The sequence below is a fragment of the Micromys minutus genome (assembly GCF_963924665.1).
Source record: "Micromys minutus genome assembly, chromosome: 20".
Classification (NCBI taxonomy): domain Eukaryota; kingdom Metazoa; phylum Chordata; class Mammalia; order Rodentia; family Muridae; genus Micromys; species Micromys minutus.
In genome coordinates, this window is record NC_137955.1 from 32,689,787 (window position 1) to 32,711,813 (window position 22,027).

The 22,027-nt window shown below is 33.8% G+C and overlaps 1 protein-coding gene across 1 annotated transcript in view; it reads left to right on the forward strand.

Moving 5' to 3' along the window:
* Nucleotides 1–9,066: 9,066 nt before the first annotated feature.
* Nucleotides 9,067–22,027, forward strand: part of CDH9 (cadherin 9) — a gene marked incomplete at both ends in the record, with an annotated part of 81,336 nt that continues 68,375 nt past the window's right edge. Inside the window, one exon of the mRNA XM_080933754.1 lies at nt 9,067–9,291. Within this exon, the coding sequence (XP_080789880.1) occupies nt 9,067–9,291 (225 nt within the window). The remainder of the gene's footprint in view (nt 9,292–22,027) is intronic.

A 22,027-nucleotide genomic window follows, 5' to 3' on the forward strand; every position in this document is an offset into this window, starting at 1 on the left:
GGTGTTCTGTACTTTTATTTTTGGCTAATTTTTTTTTGAAATTAAAATTCAAAATCATTAAGAGAGTGTCATCATAGACTTTGAAAAACTATGAGGGTTTGAACTTCACATTTCTAATTTTGAGCAGCCCCATTAGGACAGTGTAAGAGCTGCTTCTAGATTGTTTTATGCTTATTGGAAGACTGCATGTAGATATACAGTGGCTCCAGGAACATTTCTTTAGAAGAGCCTGTTTCTTTAAAAAAATTCTTCAGTCAAGCTTGAGGTTATTTTCCCTTGATTTTACTATAGTCTAGTTTCAGGCAAATCTATTTACATTTTCAGATGGTCATGTTGAGAAATCACTATTTTAAAAAAATACAGTTAACACACACACACACACACACACACCTTGTCATGTACTTATGACAAAACTTTTATTGATTTTCAATGCAGTAATGTACTGCTAGCTAACATTCTTCAAACATGAAGACACAAGACACAGACATGTGTCCCCCATCAAGTGTATTTTCATCTTTGATATTAACTGAAATTATACTTTTATATAGACAACTTTATATTGAAATATACATGCTGCTGCAAAGTTCCTTTAAGCCTCATCTGTGTTAACCTCTTATATTACAGTAAATGCAAAATTAATATTATAATAACTCCGTGAACACCACATGCTATATTTATAGCAGAAGTGTGAATTTACTTTTGACATTCTGGAAGTCATTCAAGGGACAATATAAGAATAGCTTTTGCATGTTCTTTAATTAGAGAGGCAGAGGTTCTTTGCATATAAGAAGCCATTAATAATAATTTATTCTCTTTACCCAGGTCCATGCTTGTATAAAGTGCTGCTTTTCTTCATTTTCTGACAATAGCTGTTAAAGAACTTCAACATCTTCTATCCAAAGTATATGTGCTTTCTGATACTTCTATGTAAATAATATCACTGCTATTACTTTGACAGGATATTGGCAAATGGGATTCAGAGTTTCTATTCTAGGCTAAATCTAGTTTAAATATTATTTTAAATCTCCAGGTGTCTAAGGAACATCTAAACTAATTTTACAATAAGAAATTTGATGGTGACAGCTCTCATACTGCTTAGAGCACTGGATGATTAGAATTCTTTAACTTTTTGTTTGTTTGTTTTTTGTTTGTTAAAATATTTTAAAAAATAAAAGTAACTTGGGAATGGGTTTTAAAGAAAGCCTTATCAATATGTGATATTAGCATTTTTAAAACTTGAAGAATAAAGCAAAATAGCAAACAAATGTTTGAAAAACAAATACAAGTAAAACTATATAAATGAAGAACCTAAAATGATCTGGGAAGCATTTCACTTAAAGCATGCATCTTTTAAAATTTTCATCACATTTCTACCTTCTTTGTTATCACATACCAATAAAATATGTTGCTCTAAGTGAGATGCTTATCTAGCCCAGCTCTTACTCATATTTATGCACTGTGTAAAAACACATGAGAACTATGGAAAGATGACAGACATCAGAAATATATCATTGAAATATGATTATTTGGAAACACACCAAAATACTATATAATGATATGGTATTTTGAATAAGAATAACCTGTAATGGTTCATATATTTGAACATTTGAGCTCCAGTTGGTAGAACCTTTTAGAAGGATTAGGAGGTATGGTCTTATAGGAAGAGATTATGTCACTAGGAATAGGCTTTAAGTTAAAAATAACAAATCCAAAATGAAACAAAACAAATCAAAACAAGAATTCACTTGTTATCTCTCTGTGCCTTGTGGTTGGGGACTGTGATGTACGCTGGAAGATACAGTCCTAATGGCATTCTTCTGGCAATGGGCAGCATGTCCTCTAACCATAAATGGTGAGCAGTTAAATTCTTTTATATGTTGCAATGTTTTTTTTTTTTTTTTTTTTTTTTTTGGCACGGCAATAGAAACTGTAAGTAAGACATGTGAGAAACAATTTTGCTTCATCTCTGCAGAAATTTGGAATGTTATTGGGTAAAATGTAAATTATGTGTCTATAATACAAAGTTTCTGCTTAAAATATTTCTATTTTTATTTTACTTTATTTTACCCCTTTTTGTTGAAATTAGATTCGACTTTTATGCAATACATCCTAACCATAATCTCCCTCACTCCACTCTTCCAAGCCCACCACAACTCCTCTATCCTTGAGATCCACTCCTCCATTTCCTAGTCAGAGAAGAACAGACCTCCAAGAGATTACAGCCAAATCATACAGAAGTAAGATACAATAAGACAATGCAAAAGCTCTCAGATTGAAGATAGACAAGGCAACTCAAGAGGAGAAAAAGAGTCTTAAGAGAAGACCAAAAAGTAAGAGATATACCCTATCCTGTTGTTGTTAGGAGTTAGACAAAAATACCTAGGTACAAGACTTAACACATACACTTGACCTGGTAAGGAATCATCCAGTCCCATCATTGTCACATCGGTTCTCTCAGCCCATGTGAGCCTTGCTTAGTTAATTCAGTGGGCAATGCTCTCCTGGTGTCCTCTTCACCTCACTTTTATAGACCTTCCTCCCCCTCTTCATAGGAATTCACTGATCTCCAATGGGAGCAACCCGAAAGAAACTTCAAGTAGGACTCTGCATATTATCTGGCTCTGGGTCTTAGTAACCCTTCTCATCTGCTACTAGAGGAAACATAATTATTATTAGACAAAATCTGCTTTATGAATATAGCAGAATGTCATTAGAAATCAGTTCTTCGATTATGATTTGTTTGATTTGCTTTTGCCAGTCATGTTTGGTTCCACCATATGTGTCGGGGTTATCCCTTCTATTGTTCTTGTACATCCAGGCAGTGTAGGACTTGCCTCCTCATGGCTCAGTGGTCAAGATAAACTAAACATTTATTGACTTGGCCTTTATGACACATGGATTTAATGCCAGCACTCCAGAGTGTGAGGTTAGCCTGATTTATATACTTATTTCTAGGACATCCAGAGTTTCAGAGGGTAATGCTATCTTGAATATCCAAAGGGGGGGAAAAACAAACTCAAATTTTTTTATTTTTAAAACCTAATATTTTAAAGTTTGTAACCTTTATCAGCTGATGTGAAATTATATAATAATAAACTAGCAAATTCAACTACACACACAATTATATAGGTACATTTTTTTGCAATAAAAAGTCTTAATGTTATCAAACTGAAGTGAGTGGGTGGATTGTCCAGGTGTTAAGAATGCATACTGATTTTGTACAGGTCCAGAGTTCATTTTCTGGAACCCATATTGGGTGAATTACAATTGCCTTAGAATTCCAGTGCCAAGGGTATTAATCCTCTTCTGGACTGAAAGGTAAACTACACTCAAATGTACATATACTCATAAGCAGATACACTTAGCTACATGATTAAAAATAAAATAAGATTTAGATATTTATTTCGATTAAAATTATGTAAATATGTAAGTATATATGGCTAGAAATCAATTTAAACTTAGGTTATTACCTGGTAAATATTCAACTAAATTTCAGTAAAGCATACTTTTACTTGATGCTGAAAGAGACTGAAATTCAAATATAATTAAATAAATAAGGAAATAATGATAAAACAATGTTCGATTTTTAAATTAAAAAGATTCAGGTGAAATTACCTGATTACAAAAATTAAAGTTCACACAAATTGAAAATTCTGTACTTTATAATGCATTAGATGCTACTTATTTATCAACAAAATCATGATCAAAATGCAGAGCAGTTAAGGTTGATAGAGATAATTAGGCATAGAAAATTTAGTAATCAGCTTGTTGGTATTGAATAAATAAAGGATGTGAAGAATTTTTAATAGACCCATGGGACAAGAGATTGCTAACTTTGAAATCAAATGTAGCAGAAAACCTTTTAAACTGTGCACTTTTATCTGAGAGCCAAAGAGTTTGCAGGTGTTAAATTGGCCACAAGAGGTTTACAGTAATGTTTCCTAAATGTGAAACAAATATGCACAAATAATAGGTTGACTAAAGTAAAGGCATTAAATCAGAGAGTGGCAAAGTTCATATGAAACATTCCATAATTTATAGCAGTCATATTTGCTGTTAACATTTAATCTCACTTTATGCAAACTTCTGAGAATGTCAATGAGAACATAACAAATTTTATGACTGATGTTACCAAAACAAAAATAATCCCTGACTCCTATCAAAAGCAATGAACCTTCTATGATCAATTTTTACAACTGTCTCTTATGTTGTTTATCTATGTGAGTAATTAGCATTCAATAGATGACCCAGGTTTTAAGTGTACAGCCAACATATTAGCATAAATCAATCAACCAGATAGTTGTTCACGATTAAATAAGTGTCCCCTAAGTTCTGTGCAGGACATAATGCTGCACACATTTCTCATATCATTAATTCAAATTATGTTATGTCGCAGAGAAAGAAGCCATCATGCAGAGTACTGAATGAATTACATAATAAAGGCGATGTTTAAGTATGGAATCCTCATTAATGTACAGTGTAACAGAACAAAAATGATAACAGGTGACATGTATATGCCTCAAGCAATTACTTTGAGATTTTAAAAGTATATGATAGAGAGATACAAATAAAATGTCAGTGAATGAACCCAAATAATAGTTGTCCAGATCACAATCTGAATATAGGTAAAAGTAGCAATTGGGAAAATTTTATCAAGCCTTTAAATAAGTGCTTATGGGTTGACGCTTACTTTGTCCTCATTAATTTGGGCTTTGTTTAACTTAATATTTAAAGAGCAGGTTAGCAGCAAATTCTTCGTGAAAGTTCTGGTAACTGATGTGTCTAAGATCAAGTTGTCCTCTTAGAGGTGCAGGGTGACAACTGTCTACCTTCCATCGAGTCCCATGGATCTAGTAGGTAAAGAGAACTTCATTCCTGTCATGTTCTTGCCAGGAGTGACTCTGTTCTCTGGCTTAATCATATAACATTAGCTGGCAATAGTTTATTAACAAAGGGATTTAAGTATGATCCAAACATTCAAGCCAGACTGTCACAGTCTAATCCTTAAATGAACTTCTTATCTGTAAAATAAAGTATCTAAATCCCCAATCATCCTTTTCAACCTCACAGTCTGTAATCTAAAGTGCACAGCCTCATATATAGGAAAATAAAAAATGCATCACATACACAGGCACATGCACACATACAAGCACACACATATGCATGCACCATGGCAGGCACATGTGCCTGTGGACAACTACAAGCATAAATACACAGTTCTAGCTTTATCAGGACTCTACAGGAAGCCCAGTGCATCTTCATTTTCATATTATTTCATAAATGCTCAGAAATTCAATAGGGATATGTGCAAAGTTATATAGATATAATTCACTTCAGTAACCACAGTTCTAAAAAATCATAGAGAAAAAAAAGTGTGTGTGTGTGTGTGTGTGTGTGTGTGTGTGTGTGTGTGTGTGTGTGTTTCAATTAAGGATCATACATTATTACAAGACAGTTTTTGGAGTCATTATTCAAGTCATATTTCTAGACATCATCATTGTCCTTCATTGAACTGATAAAACAAGCTGTCCTGATGTCTCCCCTCACAGAATCTCTTTTCTATGTTTTAGCAACTTCTCTAGTTAGCCAGATTCCTCTCTAAATGTTATGTTGGAATACTTCAGCAGCTTTGAGTGCAGTGAAATAAAATGTTAATGTATTTTAAGATACGAAGTTTCACATTATTCTTCACTGACTAAATGCTGTTACATTAAATACTAGATTTTTCCCACTCAAATGTTCATATTCCACAATAGATGAATATCTCCTTTAAAGCATATTTCAAAGATGAGCAGTGTTTTAAATTCTCCTGAAAGGCTTATCATCAAAGTTAATGTCAAAATAAAAATTTTACAGTGGGAGTAAACCATCAAAACTTTTATATAGTCCCAAATATAATCTACTTGGTCTGTAGAAGGTCATGAGTGTGTGTTTGTGTGTGAGTGTGTATGTGTTCAAGGCTGACTGCTTGGAACTGAATCACCAATTCATGTGCTCTACCCCAGGAAGATTGTTTTCTCCACACTCAGCAGTCTTCATGTGTCTGTAATATTTGTGTATGTCTGAATCCTTGTACATTTTCCCATGTCTGCTTCTCCCCTTGGCATGTTGATTGCTGTCCTTGTTCAGTTCAGGTTTTAGTACTCATGTCGCTGAGACTCTGCTTGTAGCTTCTGATACATTTGGGAAATACAGTCTCACAGCCACTCCCTGATCCCTTTGGCTTTTACAGTCCTTCTGCTCCATCCTCTGAAATGTTCCTTGATATCTGTGAAGGAATGTTTTGTAGATACATCATCTGAGACTGGACTCCACAACTTTGCATTTGGATTGCTTATGGTCTTCTGTTATGGTCTGTTGCAAAGAAAAATTTATTTTAAGAAAGGTGAGGGCACTTATCTGTGAATATAGAGACAAATATTTGGAAGGTTCTTAGGAATTAATGTAGATTAGTAAAGTTATGGTTGTATATATTCTTTGTGATCCATGTAATGTGTTGCTAGATATGTATATTTTAATTTATTTGATTTAATTTGGGGATTAAATATAGTACTATAATTTCCCGCATTATTTTGTTCTGTCTGAACTTTCTATAGATCTGTTCTTGCTTTCTTTGCTTGCACTAGGTTGTTGGTTAGGTTTTCAACAGCAGGCACAATTTCCCTCTTGTTTAGTGACTCCAAGTAGAGATCTGTTGATTACAACCAAGGTATGTTTGTTATTACAGATGGCAGAGTGTTTATCATAATATGATGGTGTTGGTTCATATTCTTGTTTGCCTAAGACCAAATGTTGTGCCTTCCAGAAAAAAAAAAAAAAAATCACTAGACAAGGAAACACTCTACAGACTTGCCTACAGGAAGTCTTTGGAGGCATATTATTTCTCCTTTATTATATAAAAATATTCATACAATATATTTGGACAATATTTGCCTTCTCCTAAAGGTATGCATGGTACAAATGCAGCTGTAGAGTTATTGTACCAAGCAGATCATCTCTATTGGTCACAGGCACCATAGCTTAGGTAGGACTGTTGCATACTTCCCTGCATTGGAAGTTCCCATGGTGCTTTCTGGAGCTATAAAAGCTCATCACCATGGAAAAGGTTTTCATATCAGGTCCAGCTCATAGGCCTCCCTGTCCTGCATCTGGTATGCATGTTGCATTTAGGAAGAGTGACTTATCTTTCACCTCTATGAGACAATAATGGGCAACAGCAAAAGCCTATGTCTTTTTGGAGTCTCTCGAAAAAGGCTGATCAATAACTCATAAATGAGTTATAAAGTACAGATTTGGTTGTGTTTTTGGTTTTTTGGATTTATTTTGTTTTGATAAAAGGTGGTCGTTAGTGCTTGTATGGAGCATTGTCAACCTAGATGAGAAAATCCATTTAAATTCTGTAAGTACATTTATGCATAAACTGACATGTGTTATAGGTTTTGATTTTGTCGGTGAATAGTTAATAATATGATTTGTTATTACTATTTATGCTTTTTTATAATAGATAATTTTTTGTGTATTATTACATTTTTCTAAAAGTATTTAATGGGTCCCCTTTAGCAGATTATCACCACCGTTATGTTTTCTGTTTTTATCAACAACCATTCTCACTAGAATGATTTAATAGCCTATTATGGTTTTGTTTATATTTTTATGATGAAATTGGTGCACTGACTTTTTTCAAATATTTATAAAGTATTTTATTGTTTTTATTCCCAAAATGTTGATTTAAGTTTTTTGGTAATGTTTAACCAAGTTAATTTTTGGAATTTAAATTATTTTTTGCATTACTCATATATTTGGACAGAGACCCCTATAGAAAAGGTATAGGAACAACTGAAGTAGCTAAAGGGAATAGCAACCCCATAGGAAGACCAACAGGGTCAAATAAGCAGCTCCCCTGGGAGATCCCAGCGACTAAGCCACCAACCAATGAGCATACACAGGCTGGTCCAAGGCATGCAGCATTTATGTAGCAGAGAACTGCCTCATCTGGCTTCAATGGGAGAGGTTACACCTAATATTATAGAGACTTGATCCCCAGGAAAGAAGGATGCCAGGGGTAAGAAGGCGAAGGGGATCGGGTGATGAACTCAGGAGCGGGATCCAGGAGAGAGGCAACATTTGAGACATAAATAATAAATATTTCTTAAAGATGAAAATCTATCACACATGTAATCTCAGGATTCTGTTATTTCCTGCAAATTATCTCTGAACTCTTCTCACTAATTTATTTGACTTATTGAAAAGTATTCACAGATTATTATGCTTAATCTATACCCAAGAAGATAATCTGTTTCCATGTTACGTTCTGTCATACACGTACTTCATGCTTATGGTAACTAGTGAGATTTCTATGCATGCTATCAAACCTCTAAAATAATTAGGTACTGACCAAATTATTCATATAATGTTAGGCCAAAATGCCTTTGAAAATCTGTAAATGTATCCCTGTTTATTTTTTTAAATAAAGTGGTAACAAAAAAAGAAAAAGGAAAGAACAGTTTTAAAGAATCTCTCTTATCTGCTTTTGTTTATGTTTCTTTTGATTTCAGAGTTTGGATAAAAAAAAAATTATACTTGCCGAGTCTGTATGTTGAAGAATGCTGTGAAAGTGTTCTCATTTTATTTTCTCCTGCATATTTTGTCATAAATTTAAGAATTTTTACCTATTTTGAGTTGATTAATTATAGCTTCCATTATTAGTGAAAAATTGTTTCCTCACTTCCTCAATTTCATTCAGTCTACAACAGAAGTACAAAGCAGATGGAGAACACATTTTGAAAACTGTTAGATAAGGAGAATAAAGCAAATTTCATTAAAGTATCTGGGTTCACTGGCATGGGCATATAGCTAAATATACCTATTAAGGCCTAAAACTTCAAATTAATTGATTTTGCAACTTATATTAAAGGTTTAATTTGCATAATTTTAGTGGTTTGAATATACAGTTTTTTAGTGATTTTAATATTGTCATCTTAGTTTGAGTATTAAATGTATACTCTCTTTTACATTCTGTTTTTCAGAACATACACTGACATTTTCATCCTCCTGAAGTTGATGATAATGAGGACTCACTACTGTCTTCATCTGATCGTCTGCACCTGCATTTTCCATATGGTTGACAACAGCCCATTACAAGGAAAGGATAAAGGTCACTTACTGAGAAGGATAGTGAATCTGAAAGGAGATGACAGTAAAATGCTCCATCGTGTCAAGCGTGGCTGGATGTGGAATCAGTTCTTCTTGTTAGAAGAGTATACAGGTTCAGACACTCAGTATGTGGGAAAGGTAAGTGTTTTGTTTTTTTTTTTTTTTTTTCTGGGAACTCCAGAAGCAAACAGAATATTCATAAACTCTTACAGCAACTCTATATTGCTCATAATTTTTTTAAATACTGCCCTTGAGATATGTGTGAAATGTACCATTTAAGAAACTAATATAAACAAATTCTATAGGCATCAAAATATGACATTATCCAAGTAATGCCCACACTGCCCTCTCCAAGTACTAGGGAAGGTAAGGCAGGAAGATTACAAATGAAGGTTTACTTGAACTACTTGGCTAGATTCTGTCTGACAGAAAAAAAAAATAAAAAGAAATAAGCAGCAATAAGAACAAAACTAGTCATACAAGGTCTTTATCCACAGTTAATAAGCCATATTTGATATACATATATATATATATATAATTCACATATAGTATTAAATGTTTAATTTGAATATATGTATAAAAATATATACATATATATGAATCAAATTACCCTTAAAGTTTAAACATCATGATAAGTACTTCATGTGTCACATGAGTAAAAACAAAGTGTAGTTATTATAAAAAATATCTTTTATTAAAATATATTAATGTATCTTAGTAGCTAATTTAGGGTTAATAAAATGAACTACATTAGGAAAAAAATTCTTAATGTTTTGTTTCTTAAATCAGTGAAGCAGGACTATAGTGTAGGGAAAGAATGCAGCAAAAATAAAAGAAGAAGACACTACCTTTAGGACGGTGTCCTACAATGTCAATAACAACATCCTTGAGGGTGATACTGACCCCTTAGAATAAGCTGGTAAATGCATATACTTGAAAAATTATATATAAAAATATACTTACATATGTATGTAATCTTACCTATGTATCATGTGTATATGTCAAGATTTATGGCTTTAAAGAGAGCACTCATTAGTTTAGGGGAAGAAATAAGACAGAAAATCACATCTCTCTTTTGGGGTGCTAGACTTTGATTTATTCTTCATCTCTTCTTTCCTTCACCTTTAACTACTTCTACCATTTTAGTTCATGGTATCTTATAATTTTATGAATAAAATATGTCTGACCTGTATTACTCTCTGCTTATTGTTCCTAGCCAGTCGCATGTGCACTCTTCCCTCTGATCATTCTGAACATTTGTACTTTGAAGACAATACTCAGGTGTGAAATGAGCCTGGGGGTACCATCATACATTATTTTACACTCTGAGAAACAGCTCACAGGACTTTCATTATTCCCTATTCTTGGCATACAAGTACTTTATTAAGGATCCAAGAATTGACTCACTGACATTGGGAGACAATTACACTAGATAAGAAGTGGAAATAAAAGATAAAACCAATGAACAATGGTTAGATCCACAGGGTTCAAACCAGGAGGACAATGTCTGAGAAAGTGTCAAAATCTTGTTCTACTTCATTTTGTCTAGGCCAATGTGATTTTTCAGATAAAGTCTCTGTTAACTGAAGCCTATTATTTCCCTGTTTCTGAGAGCTCTGTTCTGTGGCTGTGTGGGTCATATACACTTGCCCACTGTAGTTCACTTGCTGATTGTCTTCTGGCATCCTATTTCTTTTTAGGTTAGTCATATGTCATCCTTCCATATCCCTCATTTAACATCACTTTCACACTCTAGTTAATAGGTATCATCAGGACATGTCAAGTTCAACAAGCAGGCGTTTGTGTCTAAGGACTTGTAATTGCTTTGAGATTCTTTCTTTGGGGATAGTATATAAAGGACATATAGTTGGGTCACCCCTGTCATTTCACAGAGGCAGGAAAATGGTCACAGAAAGCAGAAAGTTATAATCCTACTACTTTTACAGACTGTTTCAAGTGTTTGTGGTTGAACTTAAAATTAAAAGGTTTCTTAAGTAATGTATATTAAATAATTTCTTTTTTCTCTTGTTTTATTAGATAACACTGAGTTTACATTTGAGATGTTAATCCTTTACCCCACTCTGTTTCCAACCCCCTCCTCTTTTCCAAAATTGTTCCAATGAACTATTTAAAACAATAGGTACATTAATTTTCCTTTATTTTTATTTGCCTATTCTGTTTATTTGGCTCCAGCAGACTCAAGGCAACACATAAAACTCTTTATAACAACCATATTTCTGTCTAGGAAAGATTAGCATACAAAACACTCCTTCAAGAGCTTTCAGTTTTCTACTGGAAGAAAATATATAAATTCAAGTAATATGCCAACAATATAACAACTTACATTCCTCTTGAAAATGCATGCCTTTTTTTCTTTGTCTTATATGTGCATTTATTGATCACCTATTTTGATATTAAATGAGACTTTCAGCAGTGTAAAAGTAATTTTTATTTGTTTGGTGATGTAATTTTCATCCCTGAGGCTTGCTGTTGAATGAACTCATGCTTTTGAGCTCTTTCTGGGTGGCTGGTTCAACTCAGCTATTCTGGCTCAAACTTCTCTAAAAGCTGACTGATTTGATTTGGCTTTTCTCACCTTCTGACTGAATTTCTCTGCTTGGCCTCAAACCAACTCTAACCTTCTGGCACTTTCTCATTCTCTATCTAGTTTGTCTTTATTAGCAACTTGTCTCCGTATATCTGTCTCAATAAAAATGCCTCCACTGCTCCTTTCTCCTTTTCCCCCCTCCCCTGCTTCTCCCTGTTCTCCCTCTATCTCTCTTCCCAACTCCTCTCTTTAGTCACCTCTCTTATGAGCCTCTTCTCTATCCTATCCTATACCCTATCTCTGCCTCACTGTCAAATTCTTGTCACTTTGTCTGCCCCTCAGTTAGATGCCACTTTCCAAAATGTTTGCTTCCTTCTACAAACTAACCCTCCCCACACTGTTAGGGAACTAAACTTGTGTACTAAATACTTATCTATTTTCCAGCCAGATCATATTGTAATCTAAGGCTGAATCACAGGGACCTAGAAAATCTTTGGATACGATACCTTGCCCAAACAGCCATGTTTCTGGATTAAAATTCCTCTGCACGACAGGTTTTAGGATTACTGATCTATCAAATTCTTATTTATCATGAGTTCAGCTGCCTTCTTGGCTGTACATAAGTCCCCATTGGCAAATGTAAAGACTAATTATATCGTTAGCTTTAAGCATTGTTAAATTTTTAAATTCCCATGAAGAATTGACATTTTGATTACAGAGTAGACAGAATTTATGAGTAAGGTACAGTAGTTTCCCCCGTTAAATTTATAACTACTCTTTTAGGATTCATCTTGCTAATGACATTAAACCTGGTGAATTAGCTACTTGGCATCTTTATAACAGAGAAAAATTGGAAATATTCCATAGTTTCTAACACAAAGACATTTTCATAGTTTTTCTTAGTTTTTCAGATAATACAAATTTATTACAGATAATATAAAATATTATAAGTAAAATTCATACAAGCCTCAAAACAAGCTAAGATTTCATTTTAAATTTAAAGGTTTTTCTTTTTACAATAAGTCAAATAAACATCAGCTTTAGTGTGTTGTATATGCATATACATGAAGCCATGTTCTTTATATGATTTAATCATGTATTTAATAAGTTTGATTAATAAATGTTGATATTCATTCACCTCAAAGCAATATACTTAGTATTTACTTGCTGCAAGATAAGGAACATGGTGCATTTGGCTTACTTTTATATGACTTCCTCAGTGGATTGAAACAAAACCTATAGACCTCATGGATGATAAGTAAGGTATTGAACATTGTCTAAGAAAATGGAATCCCCCATCTTTGACTTCCTGAACCAATGAGTGCATTACATTATTGTTATGACTGTAAGGAGGCATCATTATATTAGTATGGTTGATTCAAATGTCATTGCATAACAGAAACGTCAACCTTACAATGGCTGCACACCGATGCAGCCACACTCCTGCAGCACTAAGAACATATTTGAAGCAGTTTGGCCAAGCAGAGTTACTTTCCTTCAACATTTCTTGATGCTTATTCAAGCTTTGGAAGGGAGTTATGGAATCTTATAGCTATCAAGAATTTTCTTCTTCTTTTTCTTCTTTTTCTTGTATATATTTTATTTACATTCCAAATGCTATTCTCTTTTCCGATTTCTCCTCCATAAGCCCCCTATCCCATCCCCCAACCCCTGTGAATATTTTAGTTCTCCCTTCTAAGAAGGACTGAAGCATCTGCACTTTGGTCTTCCTTCTTATTGAGTTCATGTGGTCTGTGAATGGTATCTGGGGTAATCTGAGCTTTGTGTGTGTGTGTGTGTGTGTGTGTGTGTGTGTGTGTGTGTGTGTGTGTGTGTGATTGGGTTACCTCACTCAGGCTCCATCCATTTGCCTAAGAATTTCATGAAGTCATTGTTTTTAATAGCTGAGTACTATTCCAGGGTATAAATGTACCACATTTTTTGTATCCATTAATCTGTTGAAGGACATCTGGGTTCTTTCCAGTGTCTGGCTATTATTAATAAGGCTGCTATTAGAAACTGCATTTAGAATGATTAAGTAATGCAAGTTAAAGGCATTACTTAATTACTTAATTAATTAGTAAACTCATTGCTATATTAGATCTGAAAAAAAAATAAAGCTGCTGTGAACATAGTGGAGCAGGTGTCCTTGTTATATGTTGGAGCATCTTTTGGGTTTATGCCCAGGAGGGATATAGCAGGGTCCTCAGTGTGCAATTTTCTGAGGAACTGCCAGACTGATTTCTGAGGGATGTTACTAGCTTGCAATCCCACCAACAATTGGAGGAGTTTTCCTCTTTCTCCACTTCCTTCCCAACATAGGCTGTCACCTGAGTTTTTTATTTAACCATTCTAACTGGTGTGAGGTAGCATCTCAGGGTTGCTTTGGTTTAAATTTCCCTGAGGACTAAGGATTTTGAACATTTATTTAGGTGCTTCTCAGGCATTTGCGTTCCTCTGTTGAAAATATTTTAGCTCTGTCCCCATTTTTCTATATAGGGTTATTTGATTCTCTGGAGTCTAACTTCTTGAGTTTTCTTTATATATTGGATACTGTCCCTCTATCAGATGTAGGCTTGGCAAAGATCTTTTCCCATTCTCTTTGTAGATGCTTTGTTCTAATGACAGTTTCCTTTGTCTTACAGAAGTTTTTCTATTTTATTAGCTCCCATTTGTTGATTCTTAATCTTACAGCATAAGCCTTTGGTGTTCTGTTCAGGAAATTTTCCCAAGTGCCCATGTGTTCGAGGCTCTTCCCTATCCTCTTTTCTATTAGTTTGAGTGCCCCTGATTTTTTTGTGGAGGTCCTTGGTCCACATGGACCTGAGCTTTTTACAGGGTGATGAGAATGGATCTATTTGCATTCTTCTACTTTCAGACAGACCTTCAGTCCAGAAATTTTTGTTTTCCTTATTTATTTTTATATTCTGAGCCTCCATTTCCTCTACAGGAAGGTAAATTTTTAGAACTGTTTATAAAAGTTTATCCAAATTATCAATGTTGAAATAACTAGAAGTCAATTGTACTAAGGTTTTACTCAAAGTTTTGCTACCTTGTAGCTCACATCGCTATGAGTAGAGTCAGAACATTCATAAAGAATGCTCTGCCCTCACTGGAACTGTCTTAGGTTTTCTATTTATTCCTGCACCATGACCAAGAATCAAGTTGGGGAGGAAAGTGTTTATTCAGCTTACACTTCCACATTGCTGTTCATCACCAATGGAAGTCAGGACTGGAACTCAAGCAGGTCAGGAAGCAGGAGCTGATGCAGAGGCCATGTAGGGATGTTACTAACTGGCTTGCTTCCCCTGGCTTGCTCAGTTTGCTTTCTTATAGAACTGAAGACTACCAGCCCAGTGATAGCACCACCCTTGATCTCTAATTAAGTAAATACCTTACAGCTGGATCTGATGGAGGACTTTCCTCAAGGAAAGGCTCCTTATTCTGTGATAGCTCCAGCTTGTGTCAAGTTGACACACAAAACCAGCCAGTACAGGAACATTCTCTGATGGGATACCAGAGCCATTTTAAAATAGAAGAGATCCAGATCCAAAAGGAAAATTAATACAAGTTTTATTTATATTCATTTTTAAAGTATAAAAATTTCTCCCCTCTGGTTTACAAATGCTCATATGTCTGCCAGACATTATATTTCCTAAAAGAATACCATAATGGGTAACACCTTAATTTCTGTTAGTTTCTATTCTGGTATTTCTTAAAAGATAGCATTTTGATGTATAGAAACAACAAGGAAAACGAAATAAGATAGAGAAATGGACTCTCCAATTCATTAAAACTTACCTGGCACACCTTTATAATGTGTTACAGTGTGTTTTTTGTTTTTTGTTTTTGTTTTCTCTATGTTAAGTTTTGGACATTTATTATTCTTCAGATTCTATTTTAATTACATTTCTCCTTTTTCTTTTCTCTATGTACACTCTCCAATAAACTCCTCCTTACTCTCTTTCAAATTCACGGCCTTTTTTTTTCAACTGTTATTGTATACTTGTATGTATTTTTATATACATAAACATTGCATATATATATATTCTTTTTTAGCAACATTATTCCACTTATAGGAATATCCCAAAGATGCTCCTACATACAATAAGGATACATTCTCCATCATGTTCAAATCAGCCATATTTATAATAGCCAGAAGCTGGAAAAAAAACCCAGATGTCTCTGAGTATATAAATGGATACAGAAATTGTGGAATGTTTACACAATGGAGTACTCAGCTATTAGAAAAAAAGGACTTTACAAAATTCCTAGGCAAATGGATTGATCTAGTTACAGTGTTTTTTTTAATAATCTAAATAAAATATACTTACCAGAGTTTTAGATTGTCATGATTTTGTACAGTGAACATAGCAGTAACTTTTGACTTATAAATCTATTTCATCTGAGAATTCTCTTTATAGTCCAGTTATGTCAAATGTAGAAAAGTTGAGAAATTATTAAGCATCCAAGACAGGCTACACCAACTTGCTTCTCATAATATTACACTGACCAAAAAACTCTAGTATTTCAGGAAACTGCTGCTTCATAGCATGGAATTCGGATTAGTTCTTCTCTAAAAACAATCTCTCTATCTTATGAAAATATTAAAATAGTGTTGAAAAGTAACATCTACAGAAAATCTTACTGAATTAAATCATAAAATTCTTATAAATTTTTTTTTATATATCCTTGAATTTAAAATTAAAACTTCTGGGTTTTTTTTTTTTTTTTTTTTTTTTTTTTTTTTTTTTTTGGTTTTGGTTTGGTTTTGCCTGTGTGTGTGTGTGGGGGGGGCATAGTTAACTGTAAACTGTAAAACTGTTTATTTATTATGTGTGGTACAAAATATTGTTCTTCTTCTCAACAAACTACACATATAATTTTCTTAGCAATTTTACTTTTATTGGCTCTAGCCTTTGAAACCACTTATATTACTCCAATATCTTCTTGATCTTCAAAGAAGGAAAGTGATGAGCTTACATTACTTTAGTAGTTCAAAATTTAGAAAAAATAATAGAAGTGAGGTAAGAAAAGACACGTGTCAATAAGCAGAATTAGCCATCTCTCTAGGTTTATTTACTTGTGTACAGAAGAGCTATGGGGACAACCTCTGGATAGGCACAGAACAGCATTCATTTTAGTCATAATCATAATAAAGTATGTCTTCTTCTCATAGGAAACTGGGCTTAACATTCCTTTGGAAATGCTACTAAGCTAAAATAGAATAATAATACCACCCAAAGTGGTTGATAACTACCTATTTATATTTTGTTGTTGTTTTTGTTGCTGTTGCTGTTGACACAAGACTTATAATGTAACCCTGGGTGCTTTGGAACCTGACCTCACTATGTAGAACAAGCTGACCTTTAACTCACAGAGCGTTCTTCTTCTGTGTCTGGAGTACAGGGATTAATGATATGCTCTCACAGTTAGCAACATTTTTAATTCATTCTTTCTTTTTTATCTTGTCTTTATCAGTTAATGCTGTGTTAGTATTAACTGATATTAGTATTAGATTTTTCTTGCTGTTCTTCAAACACTCACACGGGTTTGTACTTGGTATGCAGAGTTTAATACTAAGTACCATTTGTATGTTAGGAAGAGTTTTCAATGTTAAGCATTAACAGTTTCTCGATTGTACACGTATGCATATCAGTCAACTACATTTCTGAAAATTTGTAACTCCTCTATACAAACTTGGTAAGTCTTTTACCCATGTGGAAAATTAGTATTAGATATGGTACATATTTATTTATGAGGCTGCAATTAATTTTGGTCAAGTGTTTCTATTTTACTTTATTTTTAAGTGATCATTCCATTGTTTACATCTCAAGTGATTTTCCACTTCCTGGTTAATCCTCTATCAGCCTCTCACTCCACCTCCCCTTTGCCTGTATGAGAGTGATACCCCACCCACCCACACTCTCCCACCCCACCATTCCAGCATCCCCCTGCTCTGGGCCATCAAGGGCACCAAGGCCTTCCCCTCCAGTTGCTGGCCAGTAAGTCTGTCTGTCGCTAGATATGTACTGGAGCCATAGATCCCTCCAGGTACCCTCCTTGGTTGGTGGTCTAGACTCTGGGAGAACTGGGCGGTCAGGCCAGCCGATGTTGGTCTTCCAGTGGGTTTGCAATACTCCTCTGCTCCTTCAGTTATTCTGCCAACTCCCTGACCGGGTTTCCTGAGCTTAGTCTCATGGCTGGCTCAAAGCATTCTCATCTGTATTGGCCAGTTGCTTGTCAGACTTTCTCACAAAATGCCAGCCCATATTTTGGTATAAAATTTAATATTGCATTTCATCCATATTTAATTAATGCAAGAAAACCCAACCTGAATAAAGAGAACAAAACACTGTTAATTCCTAGAAAGAGAAGTGAATAGATGACCTCATCCATCTCTTCAACAATATGTGTGACTGTAATAAACTAAATACTATTTTCACATCTACTTTCAACAATGACCTGCCAAATTGTATTTAAGGGTAGAAAAGATATAATAAACTGGGAGTTTAATTAATCCTACATTGCCTGATATGACGCTACAGCTTTTTTATATTAATAATGCATGCTTGTTTGTTTAAGAGCTTGGTGTTTATACTTTCAAAGAACAAAGGTATGTGTTCCTGATAGCCACAAATATTTGATTTTCTCTTGTGCAAATATTTTGTAATCTGCACAGAGGAAAACTTCTTGACCTGTATTAAGCATCACAGGTTTGTGAGAGTGGTGTCCATGGAAACAGAGCTAGGAGATTACAAAAATTCTCACCATGTTTTACATTGAGCTCATGAGGTAACTGAAGTCACAATAGATATTCAGTCATTCTGTACTTAACAGAAAGTGTGCATTAAATGATAAATCAAGTTTAATGATAATATTTTTATGAATGTGGTTAGAATATTCTAACAGTCAGAAATAGACATTTAAAGCCAAGGCATGAATGAATAAATATAATTTGTTCATGTTATCCTAAAACAAAGAATGTTTCTTTTTATGTAGCAATAAGGAAATGACCACTAATACTTTTTACAACAAGTGAATTTCTCTAAAATGTAGTCTGATTGGACTTTTATTTTGTTGTGTTTATCCTGGAAAAATAATAAAGAGCTGCTGGAATCATTTCAGAAGTGGCTTTAGTAAATATTTCATATATACCTGAAAACAATTTGTTTGGTAGTCCATGATGTTCTCTCATCTCACTCAGAAAATATTTCAGATACTGGTTTAAAATTTTATACTTATCCATATTATAAGAATCACTTTCCATTCTGCCCCTAATATTTAAGTCTACATGTGCCTCAAAATTATTATCTCTTCATCAGATACTCTAATTGAACAAATAAGTCGCTGCTCAATCCCACCAAAAGGGCTCCAGGGTCAAACATTCTTCACTTTCCTTGAATCCCTTTCTCTCATGAAAATGTACCCACCTCTTTGATGATAATGTTGTTACTTGTGTAATTTATCCTTCTTACCACTTAGCATTAAGTCTTTCAAAGTAATGCTACGTAGCTCAGAGTTTATTTTTACTCTGTTATATTTTGGCATATTTAATTTATTTTATTGGGTTATGTATTTTTTGAGATCTAGAAATCCTTGACATTTGTTCCGTATAATTTTGTTTATGGTCACACATGTTTTCTTGGGTCTTTTATCTGAAAATAAATGTTTTCTTTAACTTTCAACTTAAATAATATTTTTAACATAGCTTGAACTGACATTTTCATTTTCTCATTAGAATTTTAAATATTTATTGTATGTCACTGTAATTCTATGTTACTAATAACAAGGTAGTTATGATTCTTAATGTTGCTGTCTATATTTTTGAATGCTCATAAGTGTTCAATATAGGTATCATTTTCAGCAATCTTACACTCACATGGTTTTGTGTATATTTTTCCGGGAGCCCAATGACCGATAATAGTATAGCTATCGATGGACCTATATCACATGGAATATCACATATGCATTTTTCTTATTAAAATTTGTTATTGCAAATGAGTATTTGATAATCCACCACATTATTTTCCTCTATTATTATTACCATTATTATAGTTATCATTATTATTTAATATGTTTTTAAAGTTCTGTCATCATTCCCTTTCCAGTCTGCCCTCTGACGGTTCTTCTTTCCTATTCTCCTCCCCAATCACCAAGAGGTTGTCCCTACCCCCATCCCACCCTGCCAGACCTCACTACACTCTGAGGGTCAGGTGCAGCTTTTCTCACTGAGGCCAAACCAGGCAGTCCTCTACTGAATATGTGTCAGGGACCTCATATCAGCTTGTGTGTGCTGCCTGGTTGGCTTGATGTCTGAGAGATCATGGGGGGGGGGGCAGCAAAACAAGCAGCTGAGAGTCAGATGCAGATATTTATACACAAACAATGGACAGAAGCCAGGGAAACTTTGTGGTTGAATGAGAGAAAGACTGGAAGAAGTTGGGAAGGAGGGTAATTCCATAAGAAGATCCACTGAATTTTTAAAATGTTGTTCTGTGAAGTGGAATTAGTAGCATAAATATGCTTTAGATAATATTGATAAAATTATTCTAATATATACCTAGAAAAATTTTTTATATAAAAACAAGGAAAAGTAAACTTATCTAGTGTAATTAGGATATAGCCAAAACTTTTATTGAAGGCATTACGTAAGTTACTTATTTATCAAAAACAAATTCCTAGCTATTATTTTTTTTTTCGACTTAAGTTGTACAAAGTAGATTAAGCCTATGATGTGGATTTCCTTTTTACTAGTATTTGTTAGTGCCACTATTCTGTATACTTTTCACTTCTACAATTATTAGTTACTAAATATTCTATATACTTAGGAATAATATTTGAATTATGCAAAATGCTTGAGCAGAATTCTTTAATGTCATAGAATATTCCTCATATTTTATAACAATTAAAGTGGTCTAGTCAAAAGTAAATACATACAGATTTAATTTTTTGTATTTATTAGTGTTCTTGGAAAATGATGTTTTTTTCCTACCATCCGATTTTTTTTTAATAAGTCATTATGTTAATGGCACTTATTTAAATGAAGCCAATAGAGTATCAATGACCTTTACTCATTTCACATAGCACATACTCAGGGGGTCAAACACATTTACAAGAATAAAACACCAAATAAAGAGTATAAAATGCTTTATTTCACTGCACTGATTATAAGAAATTATTTCAGAGCTTTTGTCCCTGTGCACAGTTCTTATTGGCATCCTGTTGTCTTGATTTCACATGGGTGTTACATTCTAACTGCAACATCACTGGTAGAAATATACTCAGTAGTATTTTTATTCTTACATGGAGTACACGTCGATGAACTAACTGCCTCATCTTTGCTTGTTCTGCTGTTGAATGTGTCCTCCTACATGAGAGAATAAATAAAACTGTGGGTCTCTGGTGACACAAAAGGATTGAAATGTTTCAATAATCAGTAGTTATAAGAGTGATGTCAATTCTCTGTTGAAAATTAATAGGCAGATGTCTTTCCAAGGCACTGGGGTGTTTTCCTGCCTCTTTGAAAAGCAGGAGGAGTGGATGACAGATACAATGTGCTTTGCTTCTTTTCTCCAAGTAGAAAGTCATCACTTGGCTCCACAAAGGATGGCACTTTCCTAAAATTGAGTGGGTACAGATAGAATGACAGAAAAAAAAGTTTTGAACTGTACTGTGAAAAATATTCAGTTAAATTTCATAATAACTCCTTTTACATCAGTATGTACCAGAAGGATGTAATGGGTTAGAAGAAGAATGACTTTAAGACTGCTAGGACTAAACTTTACAATGAAACAAATTAACAAAAATACATTAAGACAAAGAATACAATCTGTTCATATTTTAGCTCATTTTTAAAAGGCAGAAAAAGCACTATATCCACCGTTCGAAGCCCCATATTCATTATCATATTAAAGCCAAAATTCAAACATTGACATGAAAAGAAAGAAAATCCATCCTAAGAAATTCTCCTTAACTCCCTCTCTCTTGGAAATAGATTCGAAGTATAGTAGCTCTTTCTTAATGAAATCATTTGAAAAGCTGTACAACTGGAAAACCTATGCATTAGTGGTCAATATTCTATATGTAAATTCTGTGTCAATAATTTACGTACAGTTGATCTAGATCATTCTTTTAATACAGAATATTTTAAATAAACCTGGAAAATAAAACATAAATCAAGAATGAGGCATCCAAAAATCCAAATACTAAAGTTAATAATGCTACTTTGAATTTTAATAACTATACAGTGTTTTTATGGCTAAACAGAATACTGTATTTTAGACCAGGTTTCTATTGTACCCTTGGCTGAATTTCTGTTTATAA